Genomic DNA, 11,872 nt, shown 5'->3' on the forward strand with positions numbered 1-11,872 from the left:
GGGCCATTTCCAAACCTTTTGATCTTCACTTAAATTACATAGGTAGGTATGCTGCACGTTTTCTACTCCGCTGCCATCGTATGGTATGGTTTGCTACTAGCCCTTTAATCCGTCTTCCTCGTTCCGCATGGTCACCCCATATATAATGCTATTTCGCCCAAGGTCTAAATCTCCCATGGAGAAGTTTAGCTCCTGACAGGTCAAAATTTACCTAACCCTAAAGAAGTATTAGAAATGATTGTTTGGCATATCCGGGGATTGTGTAAATCTGGGGTGAACACTTGGTAGATCAGTTTCAAACCTGACGTGCAAATCCAAGCTATTTCGATTATGATTAAAGAGACGACGGGTAGATATGCTGATTAGTTCCCGGTACTTGAAGCGGTAAATAAATTTTTGATGGCAGTCCATAGTGAGCATTCTACTCAAGTCGGCAGGGTGGGCTCGCGCTATACGCGGAGGCTTCGTAGAAAACACTTTAATTCATCTGACAAACAATACCGGTACAACAGAAAGCAATGCACTCCGATAAAATAAAAAATGAACACTTGTGCTGCAATGCATTTTCCAGCGTTGGGGATTATATCGAGATCGTAGCATTCTCGGGATACCATGTTTCCTCTTCCTCGCCTTAATCTGAACCATATATTTGGGTATAGAAATATATATATCATATGCACGAGACATAGGTTGGGAGTATACAGACAATTAATTACAACTGACAAATTAAAAATGAGGATGGTTTACAAGAAAGAGAGAAACATCCACGTCCATCTTCTCTCTAACCAACTCTTTTAACTTGGAGGTAGTGCAAGACATACGCAAAGCACCATTCAACACTATATGAATCATCAAAATTTTAAAAAGGCTTCTAATAATAAACACAAGGCTCTAGACGACTAACATCTCTATATATCTTGAATGTAGAGAGTGATCATAAAATATAATTTATAACGCATTTAAGGCATTTATATTACTTTATAACTACCTAGGCAGACCCCAAACTGTGTGGGCTTCCTTGATATCTCAAATGTAGCATCCGATTATCGCGGAATAGGGCCACAATCTACTATATACCCGGTGTCATTCACAAAAACCCTTAGTGGCGTAATTTTTAAACGCACCGCCGTTCTTAAAACCCGACAACCAGATGACCCAAGCCTCTCGAAACACAACTCAACATCGCCTTGTTCCCCTCTCTATGCTCACATAGCGGAACGCCCCTATGCTCCACCGTCCCCTCGCAAACACTAACTTGACAAGTTCCACAATTTCCCACCTCACAACTGCTCTCCACACTCCAGCCCTCCCTCCTCAATACCTCCAACAGGCTCTCGTCAGGCCCGACATCCATTATCTTATCTTCATGCCCGCGAACCTGCACGGTAAATGGATCGCCGCCCCTCTCGGCTTGGAACGCTTCATAATGGATCTCGTCGTCGCCGATATTGTGTGCAGCAGCTGCGCGCTGTACGGCGTCGATCATGCGGGGAGGTCCACAGACATATATATATGAATTCCAAATGCGGTTTTGGAGGATTGCGCTGATATCCATACGCTGCCCCTGGCTCTGATCATACACCACTACCTTGCTACCCATTTCCTCGATGAGAGGTCGGAACGGGATATCAGACGCAGAGCGAACGGCGTAGTGCAGTACATAATTGAAATTAATCTTGGTATATATAGCGGTTTGCGCGAGGAAGGCAGTTATGCCAATGCCGCCCGCGATGAAGATATGATTTGAGGCTTGCTCGCGGATGGGAACGCTTTTTGTGACCTTGCCGCAGAGGATCGTGGCGCCTTCTTGTAGACTTGAGTGCATGTATTCCGAGCCGCCGCGGCTGGAGCCTGTAGCGGCGAGAGCGACACCGAGTTGGATGCGGTGCGTGGTGCCGTTAACGATGGAGTATGAGCGGATGAGGCCGTTGGGAAGCTTGACACGAACAAAACTGCCTGGGTCGAGATCGTTACCTGGGCTGCTTCCCTTGACGGCGGCTTCGAGGAGGAAGGAGACGATACGCGGTGTCTGTCTTTTCTTCTCGATGACGACGAATTCTTGCCATACCTCGGGCACCTTTGTTGCACCCTCGTGTTGCGCTTTGGCAGCGGCAAGTAAACGCCTGAACGCCTTTTTGCACTCATTCCCAAACTCATCGATTTGAACTAACTGTTCCAACATAGGCATATTCTGCTTATCCCGATGCAAGTACTCCTGCACCCGCTCGATAGTCCACGAGGGATGTTTCCTCTCGACGAGGATAATATCATCACCAACACCCATCCACCCCTCCTTCAACACGCGGTAATACCACCCCGTGCGACTCTTCTTCCACGTCTGCGGCGCAAAACCCTTCAACCCAAATCGATGGTTCAGTTTAAAGCATGGTTGTCTCGGTAGACTAACCTGTAATACCACATCTCCAATACTGATGACATCTCCGATACATACATTCCGCTCATTCATGTTGTCACTCACGAGATTCTCTCCGAAGCCACCGATGTCGAAACTGCCATTGCTGTCAGGGAGTTCGGAGCGCCAGAGGGGGTAATGACCTGGATAATATTGATGGACGGCTTTATCCAAACCGCCATGGAAGGTTAAGTCGTGCTCGTCGCTTTCGAGGCCGGTGAAGCTGCAGAAGACGCGGGACGCGCGGGGCTGCTTATAGATTCCCGTTAAGATGGATAAGTTGTGCATTTTCTGCATTTTGCTCGTGCGGAGCTGGAGAAGCTTGTCTCGTTGGAATGGGTTATCAAGATCCATTGGCGGAGAAGTTGCCATGGTCGGTGGTGGATGTATGTCCCCCATCCTGGCGTGTCCTAGCAATAAATGAAGATGATGAGCTAAGGTGCTGACAATGTTTTGGCCGATACTGATATAGCAGATGAAGATATCAGACCAAATTCTATCGTCCGAATATAGATACCTAAGGTAGGTAGACATAGATAGCAATCTAAATAAATAGCGTCACCAACCGAACCCAAGGTATCTAGTAGGTACCTAGTACAAGGTAGAGATTAAGTAGGAAAGGGCTCAGGAAAATTCGTATGCATGACCAATCCAGACTAAGAATTAGCCGCTAGGCGCGGGGGACGTAATGAAGAAGGAATACGAACATGGGAGCGCGGCCGTCGATGCAACTTATAGTCAGCCACTGCCCCTGACCATGCACGTGGTGATAATCAATACTGCATGTCAGAAACACTTGCAACACTCATATGGTCCTGAGCACGGGAGGGGTTGAACATAAAATCGTACTCCATTGCAATAATCCGTCTCCATAGCGATACTCGCCCACACACGATGATAAGTACACAGGATTCCGCCAATTCCCTGACACCACAAACAATATCAACCAAGGATAATAAACAGGCGAAGAAGCTGTTGACATTGACATATAGTGACCCGGACTCCATTCCCCATGTTTGTCGCTGAGGCCCGGCGCACTGCGAGCACCAGGACAACTGCAGGTATTAGGCACGACCGTCGCAGACAATCCGAAAACATAAAACATAAAGACACTTGAAACAGCCAGTGCGAATTTCCCATATCCAATAATCGCGTAGGCTGGCATCGAGTGTATGTGGTGATATAAAAAAAAAAAAGGAAAATGGGAATTTTTTGAAACAGGGGTAAAGTAGACTCTTTCTAATCGTTTGAAAAAACCGTACTCTTTTTGCATGGAAAATGAAGACGCCGAAAACTGTGAGGCGATGTGATCCGCTGAAACGCCAGGAGGTATGCTCGAGAAACGCCGGAAATTTGATTTTGGCACTGGGGTGGCCCCTTCTGAATTACTCCGCACCAATCTGGCCGCCGTCCTCTAGTGGGAAGTTGTCAAAATTGAAGTTGTTGACATCATCAGTGTCCTGGTGCAGGAAGGAGTCGAAGTCGAAGTCTTGGAGGACATCCATGCTACCAGTCCCCGGATCGGCAAAGGCACCCAGCGGAGGGTAGTCACCGTACTGGAATGGGTTAGTAAGATTGGCGTGAAGAGATAGAGGCTTGGACTTACAGTAGGCTCCCCAATATAGTTGTTCACCAGAGGATCGGGTTGTTGCGCGGCCGCAGCACCTGCATTCGCAGCTGGAACGCTAGTCTGACCATTCGTGACGGGTTGGACGGCGCCATTCTGGCCGTTAAAGCTCTTCGGGTGGACAGGAGTAATCGGGGTCTGGGGGGTCGGCGTCGGGCCATCGGTTGGGGCATCGGCCGATGGCGTAGCACCAGCATTGAGGGTCGCGGCAGATCCCTTCTTTGTAGGGCGCTGTCATAAAACGTCAACATCTCCAAAAAGAACGCAAATAACGCAATGGGGCATACCTTTTTATTATCCTTGGCGTCATTCTTCTTCTTTGGATTCGCCTTGTTAGCTTGTTGTGGGGTGGGTGGCGCCGCGGTGCCTTGCTGGGGGGAGGACGGCTGGGTTCGACCATTCGTCGTTGCACCGGCTGCAGGCGCAGAAGGAGGAGGCATAGCTCCCGGCCGCGGGGTTCCCATGTTCTGCTGGGGCGCCCCCGGCCCGGGCTGTGGTACCATCTGCCCGTTAGGCCCGGCTTGCCAGTTCTGACCAGCTTGTTGCTGCTGTTGCTGCTGTTGCGCTTGTTGTTGCTGCTGCTGCTGCTGTCGAGCCATGGCCATCTGCTGCTGCTGGGCCGTCATCGGGTTGTTGAATCCGCCACCGGGGTGCGAGCTTGGGGGCTGCATCCTATTAGGCATGGCCCCGCCAACCATGTTCTGATCCATCCCATTCATCTGGTAGAATTTCGAATTCATATTGTTAGGATCCATTGGGCCACCTGGCAGGTTGAAATTCATCCCGCTCGGAGACCCTCGCGATTGCCCTTCCGGAAGGGGGGATGGCATGCCGGCCGGGTTCATATGAGGTGTTCCACGCTTCATCTGCTCGCTCGGGTTGGGTGAATTTGCAGAGCGGGCGCCTTGTGGGGAGGTCCCCTGGAATGGCTGGCCATTGGGTCCCATGGCCTGCGCGCCAGGGCCACCAGGGCCATCAGGGCGGGGGATAGTAGACATGCTATCCTGCTCCTGGCGGGCCATCATGAGCCTCTTCTTGTTCTGCTGTTCGAGTAGCATAAGCTGCATTTGGTAGTCTTGCAACGCGTGGTTCCCACTGCCATTTGCTTGGTTGCCCGGGCCGCCTCGCATTCCGTTCGGGCCCATCTCGCCGGGGTTGTAGTAGTTGGCGATGTTCCCACCGTCCTGACCCTGGGCCATCATCGGTGAGCCTTGATTCTGGGGCCCTCCTTGGTTCGGCATCGGCTTCACCGACATCTGGCCCGCCTGCTGTTGTGCCAATCCCGCCTGGTATCCGGCGAGCGACCTCGCCTGAGCGTTGGTATTCGCGCCCCCTGGGACCTGGAACTGCTGAGCTGTCAGATTATCTGGTTCGATGCCATTGGTAAGCTGCATATGAGCGGCTTGAATAGCATTGCTGGGGCCAGTATTTCCCACCTGTTGGGGTATGCCTTGTGTTTGTCCTCTCCCATTCGGCATTTGTTGCGGGTTAAAAGGGGCACCGTCGAGGCGGGGTCGTTTCGAGGGAGAAGGCGCGTTTTCTGCTGACCCGGGGGATTGCGGGCGTTGGGTATCCCCACCCGACGGATCGCGCTGCATCTGATTTTGATTCTGCTTCTGTTGCGCCAGCATTTGGGGCGTTCTGCCGAACTCAGTTTAGGGGGAAATGCCATGCAATTGGGAGGTGGGTGTGAAAACTTACGCGTTTCTGTTGTTGTGAATCGCTTTCTGCCGTAGCTCGTTCTGCTGATGCATACTCATGCCATTTGGCTGGTTCCTCATCATCAACTGGTAATTTGGGGTCATCATCTCATTTGTCATCCCGTTCCTCATCCCACGCAGCATCCCCTGCTGCTGTTCCTGTCTCATGCGGGATTGGGTCTGGCAGAAGGTTAGCGATCGGGGTCAGAAATATTACAGCAAATTCGATGGTTACGGACCTGCGTATGATTGACATATTGAAGAACGGCGCGGCCCTCTCCTTTGCCGCGTTGCGCATTGAACATATCCCAGAAGAGACACCACCACTCGTAGAGGAAACAGCTCTCGGGGCACTCCTTTGGCAAGTTTGGCAACGGGAGGTCGTCGGGTCGTTTTGAATCGATGTCGTCCTTGGAATCGCCATCGCCGCCATCGTCGCCGCCAAGATTGCCATCGCCATCGCGACGGCGGCCGGGGCTCTCCTTCAGCACATTCATAGGCTGGTCGCTATTGAGCAGCGACCTCGCGCAATCGAACATGCCATTCCGCAGGAAGTACTCGTAGATGTAGGTGTTGAGTTGCGACCGCTGGTTATCATTCACGGGCATCGGTTGTCGAGCGCCGGCGGCGGCGCTGTTGTTCATCATGGGCATGCCACCGCCGCCGCCGCCGACAGGACCGCCGACGGCGTTCATGCCTCCCATATTTACGCTGTTCATGGCTGCGTCGCGGATGGCGGTCGCGAAGAGATGTTTCTATGTGCCCAGTGTCAGTGTGCCGGCGTTGCGCGGAAGGCGGTTGGAAGCACCGTCAGCCACCGCACCTCTGACGCGGAGCAGTCGAAGCCGAAGGGGTCGCAACAGTTCGATGGACCGCAGCGACAGGACACCGGGGGGGAGGACAACAGGCGGGCGGCAGTACCGCGATGAAGTTATATGGCGAAGAAGGCGATGCGCCAGGATTTCCAAAATTGGGGCGATGGGCGAAGAGATGGGGGATATGGGGGCGGAGGGGAGGGGAGGAAGGATGGCGAGTTGAGCGTGTAACTGTTGTGTCTGTGTCTGGCGGGCGATTTTTGCGGACGTAGAAAAAGCGAATGGCGATAGGACGGGGGACGGGGGGGACGGGGGGGGAGAGAGAGAGAGAGAGCGAGAGAGCGAGAGAGCGAAGAGGCGGCGGGCGGCGCGTGAGGTGAGGTGAGTTGAGGTGAGTAGTGAGGGCCGCAAGCGAGAGAGGGCGAGAGAGGGCGAGAGAGAGAGAGAGAGAGGGTGAGGGAGAGGGAGAGGGAGAGGGAGAGAGCGCGACAATAATAGTTGAGACGGAGATGGCGAGGAGAGAGGGAGAGAGTGAGGCAAAGACGCAACGAACGCAAAGACGAGCGTCGGAGCCGGAGAGCGCTGGCGGAGAGGGCGAGGGCGAGGGCGAGGGGGAACTCGAAGGCCGACCAGTCTGTCTGCAAAAAGTGATGGCGGAAGTGTCAAGTGTGAAGTGTGAAGTGTCGTGTCGTGGCGGTGGTGGGTTATCTCGCGCCCAAAAAGAGGGTGGCGGTGGAAGTATGAAGTACTGGCCGAGAGATACTCGAGTGATACTCGAGTGTGAATCGCGTAGTAGTGAATAGTGAAATAATAGTGACCAGAAGAAGAAATAAGATCAGATCAGATCAACAACCACTACTGTACTGTACGTACTGTCACTGTTCTGGACTGTGCTTCTTCACTGCTTTCACCTGGTCAGGTTCAGGTGCTGCATCCACCGAAGAACCACTGGAGAGACCACGCAGCGAGCAGACCGCGTCCAGTAGATCTGAGCACGCAGCGCGGCGTGAATTAATGCGGCGTGCGACGGGGACTTCTGGCCACCGGCAAGGCTGGAGACGGAGATGTTATGTTACGTTATATAGATATTATTTGGGCGGTCGGATCTGGATCCGGATAACTTGGCAGAGATACGACTATCGATATATATATATATAGAGCTGTCTCTTATACACATCTAGATGTGTATAAGAGACTATATATATAGAGAGAGAGACAGAGAGAGAGAGAGTTTTGGTTATAGATATATAGACATAAGTCGGCGTCGACGGGCGATGGACGGCGGAGGCAGCAAAGCCCGATAGATACCTCTTCCGTCCGGTCGGGAGAGTGGTGGACAGATCAGATCGCAGATGGATGGATGGATGGATGGATATTGGATCCCTCGGTCTGTCGGTCTCCAACTGGAACCCGTGAAAGAGAGAATGAAATCCCCGGTAACCGCGGGCCACCAGGAAACCAGGCGAGGATGGGAATATAGATATGGGTATGGATCCGGATTATATATTCTCATATATAATCAGAGGTACAGTAATCTTTCTCTCCCCATTCTATTCTATCTCGTCGTGATCCCGTGCTTTGTCTACAGCGAGGGACCGAGAGCCAGCCCGGAGCACGGCCTGCGTACAACGTGTCCTGGTCTAGCCGGGTGCGGTCTAGCGCCCCGCCGCCCTATTCTACTCTATTTCCTCTGTTTTACAGTATTCTGTTTGCTCTGTTCTACCCCGAGCCTGAGAGTACAGCGGAACTTCCGACACCAAAGATAGCAGGATCCAGTTACCAGTTTGTTTTTTACCACCGAGCTGTTGTCGACAACCGCTGACCGACTTAACCCACACGGAGTATCGAGGTGGCTTCCTGATATTACCGTATGTGCATGTACTTCGTAGATAGAATGGCACCGGTACCTATTCACCCGCAAAAAAGGCGACTGTCGCCCGTTCGACGACATCGACCCATCGAACGTCGAATCCCGGATGCCCCACGCCACGGAGATGGATGGCTTGATGTGGATGGCTTGTAGTTACCACAATCGCCAGTCCGTGAAGAAGTATCTATCTGTAAGTACCTACCTGAGCACTTCGTAGTGGGAATCTGGGGATGCGCCCTCGGTATGAAACTTCAGATCACGTGATCGTATCACAGCAACAGGCAAAGTACTCCGTACGGTAACTTCGACTAAGGAGATAAGGAGATAAGGGATCAGGGGATCAGGGGTTAAGGGGTTAAGGGGTTTATCAGCAAGCATCGCAGTCGTAGGGACGCCACTACTTGGGCTTTCCTTCGTGCACTCTGCCTCGATCCTACAGTAGCCTCATACTCAACTCAACCACTTGCTTGTTTTTCTTCATTATAAACTTGCAGGCCCCACATACTCCGATAATAGCCGGCCAACTCTCTCTCAAACCCCCTTTTATCAAGAGAGCACCAGTCCCTTTACTATCATCCACTATCTTCCATCTCAACCCACACCAAAAGCTTCGCCTGCCCAGCCCTGAACCGCCTCGCAAACCTAGCAGTCCCCGGGCGAGGCTCACCAGCAGACCCAAACGCCGCATCCCACCATATGTCAAATACCTTCGTAAAAGCCGTGTCCGCTCCAAACACCCGGCGCTAAAAACTATTGCCAACTCGCTCAGATACCCGTGGCAAACGCCCCAGAGATTAGTGCCAGTGACGAATTCCTTATTCTTGAATAGTGCGCTCTCCTTTGGCTGAATAACAAGCGGTTCAAAGTGCTGCAGTAGCTCGAGGAGATGGCCGGGCCATTTTGGCGCCCAGAGCGTCGAGATACTAGGCAGCCCTTAAACCCGAGTTTGAATGCTTTGAGGTAGTTGTGCTGTATTTTGTACATGCCGGCGATTTTCATGTTGATGGGTGGTAGTGGTTGAAGTTATTCCGGCCAGTGGTCCCTCGGAAAAGCTTGCTTCATGATGCTGTGAGTGTTGGCTCCAATGTTCCCGTGTCGACTTCGCCTGAAGCATTGGCCCTGAGGAATATGTCGGTGATGCACTTTACCAATGTTGATTTGGCTTCTTCCACAATCTGCACTCGAGATAAGCCCCCTAAAGCCGAGCCTTTACGAGTTGCTAGCTCTGATTTAAACCAGCTGCCTAGATGAGGTTGTTAGAGGTGGTGTAATTTTGACATGGCTCCCATCTTGCGAAGAAGGTTTCCTTTCTGAGCACATTCTGGCGCAATAGAACGTCCATATCCACGTTTGTGTAGCACTAGGCGATCTCCTCATCTACGTAGATCAACTTCAGCGAGAACACTCTCAGCTCATTGCTTCCGTAGAAGATAGATGCGTTGGGATCGCAAGAGCAGTTCGTCAGCGAAGCCACAATGTCGAGAGTGCTTCCGATTGCGCTATCTTCGGCCACGTGAATGCTGATGCAGTTCGCAAGCAGCTATTGTTAGTCTTCATAAAACTTGAGCTGTTGCTGCAGAGTAGGATTAACATGCCTAGGTACCCCACAGTAGAGTGCCTGGACATCAACAAACGCATCTTCAATTTTGTGTTGTCCATGGCGCCCAAGGATGCCCCCATGATCAAGTCGCGGTTTTCCGAGGCGAGATGTCCCTTTTCGTGAGGTTGGAGCATCGTTACAGCCTTCCATTGTGCTAGGCTTAAGAGCCCATTTTCATTTTTGCCGAGAATTCGATGCAGCGCTCGAGTTCTGGGAGCTATGGTTGGATGCTCCTTCAATATCTTGCATTCGAACTTGTGATAGCCTTTCTAAGCCTTTCTCTGGCGCCTCATGATGTGGTTAGCTGACCAGTCTTCCATCGGAGAGCAAGACCATAATTGCAGCCTCCCACCTTTGAGCAATACCCACAAGTCCGACATCCACCGTATAGCTTTACATTAGACATTTGATCCTCCGCTTTGCGGAAATGGCCACTTGGATGAACACGTTTTCTACTGTCCGTAAAGTAGTAATCATAGACGAAGCCGGGCATTTCATCCTCGACACAATTAGCCAGAGGTTCTGATACGAGGATCTCTTCTCCGGCTGCCATATCCTTTGCGGCAAAGAGACTAGTTCTTGATATTGTCGAGGCGAGAATTTGTAATGGCAGTTTGGCTGTTACTCCCTTTAAGATACATGCACAAAGTCCCTGGTCTTGGTACTCATTGTACCCCGATTTTTTGGTGGAGGAAAGGGGGCCTGGATCGCATATAGGGGTATTCCCGGAGCGGGAATTGCGCCATGTTAAGAGGTTGAGGTTCGTGAGGGGTAATGAGTGGTGGCTAATGAGTGGCTAGCAATATTACACAGATTCCAGGTTTTGAATCGTACCGCCCATGCGTGATTGGAATAGGAGCCAGGTGCCATATTGGAAGCGGCGCTATTAGAAGGGCCATGAGGGGGGGAGGACATAACCACCTAGCACACAAAGACAAAACACTGGAATTACGCAACGTTGAGAACAAAATTGGACATGGTACTTACACGCCCAATGGGTTACTTGATAAATTCCATCCATATATGTGCTTCATCCTGATGAAGCACAGCCATTGATATCCCCAATCAACTGATGTAAACGCCTTAGACGCCAACCAATGCACACCTTCTATTCATCATCAGCCGGCATCTCATCATCAATATACCGAATCAATGATATCCTCATCTCAGTGGCGTCATTTCCTCTTAATACATCGCTAATGAAGTGCGCCTCAACCTGCATCTGTACCATTTCTAAAGCGCCTCTTAGAACCCCGCAGAAGATGTTGGAATACCACAGCTCGTCCTGTGCCCTTCCATCATCAGGCAGTTCAACAAAATCCGCCAAGGGATTCTCTTCGAATATCAGCGAAAATTGTTTGCTGTCGGTGGTCCAGTTTGTGATAGTCGGTGTGATATTGAGGAAGATCTTGAATCCAACCTGTGTGGTTTAGCATTGAGGCTCAAGTGGGCGAACTGGGCAGGACAACCTTCGCAATCATTTCTGCCGTCTCCCTGAAATTTGAACACCTCCTCATAGTATTCGACTTTGCGAGAAAATCCTCGATCAGCCGCAAACCGATGTTGTAGCCCATCTTGTCGAGTTGCTTGTTGACCTCCACGTAATCGCTCTCGTAGTCTTTGCATAATTGGGCCACGATAGTACCATATGTGAGAGTCACCAGCTCCGCGTTAACTTTATCTACTCGGCCTCTTTTTCTAATAAGTCTCCGGCCAGAGGTGGACTGGATCTAGCGGACTTACTTCCATACCCTGAGGAACCGTTAGCTTTTGCGAAGACTTGGTATATTCTGCAAGATGACTTACTCTTCCCCTATCCGACCAGCTTTTGTAGAAGCCATAATCTA

General features: G+C 51.2%; 4 protein-coding genes across 4 annotated transcripts; all 4 read right to left on the reverse strand.

The window, feature by feature from the left end:
- Positions 1 to 1,132: 1,132 nt before the first annotated feature.
- BP5553_03302 (uncharacterized protein) lies at positions 1,133 to 2,785 on the reverse strand (the record flags this gene model as incomplete). Its single annotated transcript, XM_032011925.1, has 1 exon — positions 1,133 to 2,785. The coding sequence occupies one exon, from the start codon at positions 2,783 to 2,785 to the stop codon at positions 1,133 to 1,135; it is 1,653 nt and encodes a 550-aa protein (XP_031871618.1).
- Positions 2,786 to 3,798: 1,013 nt separating this feature from the next.
- Positions 3,799 to 6,459, reverse strand: BP5553_03303 (Uncharacterized protein; the record flags this gene model as incomplete). The annotated part of the gene is made up of 5 exons (XM_032011926.1): positions 3,799 to 3,969; positions 4,020 to 4,271; positions 4,328 to 5,681; positions 5,742 to 5,920; positions 5,980 to 6,459. The coding sequence occupies 5 exons, from the start codon at positions 6,457 to 6,459 to the stop codon at positions 3,799 to 3,801; spliced, it is 2,436 nt and encodes an 811-aa protein (XP_031871619.1).
- Positions 6,460 to 9,483: 3,024 nt separating this feature from the next.
- Positions 9,484 to 10,895, reverse strand: BP5553_03304 (uncharacterized protein; the record flags this gene model as incomplete). Its single annotated transcript, XM_032011927.1, has 4 exons — positions 9,484 to 9,668; positions 10,060 to 10,179; positions 10,395 to 10,821; positions 10,860 to 10,895. The coding sequence occupies 4 exons, from the start codon at positions 10,893 to 10,895 to the stop codon at positions 9,484 to 9,486; spliced, it is 768 nt and encodes a 255-aa protein (XP_031871620.1).
- Positions 10,896 to 11,133: 238 nt separating this feature from the next.
- Positions 11,134 to 11,866, reverse strand: BP5553_03305 (Ligand-binding in the NO signaling and Golgi transport; the record flags this gene model as incomplete). The annotated part of the gene is made up of 4 exons (XM_032011928.1): positions 11,134 to 11,445; positions 11,495 to 11,717; positions 11,769 to 11,777; positions 11,832 to 11,866. 4 exons carry the CDS (start codon positions 11,864 to 11,866, stop codon positions 11,134 to 11,136), a joined length of 579 nt encoding a protein of 192 aa, XP_031871621.1.
- Between the last annotated feature and the right edge of the window lie 6 nt (positions 11,867 to 11,872).

Source organism: Venustampulla echinocandica (assembly GCF_003357145.1).
Source record: "Venustampulla echinocandica strain BP 5553 chromosome Unknown scaffold_1, whole genome shotgun sequence".
NCBI lineage: Eukaryota > Fungi > Ascomycota > Leotiomycetes > Helotiales > Pleuroascaceae > Venustampulla > Venustampulla echinocandica.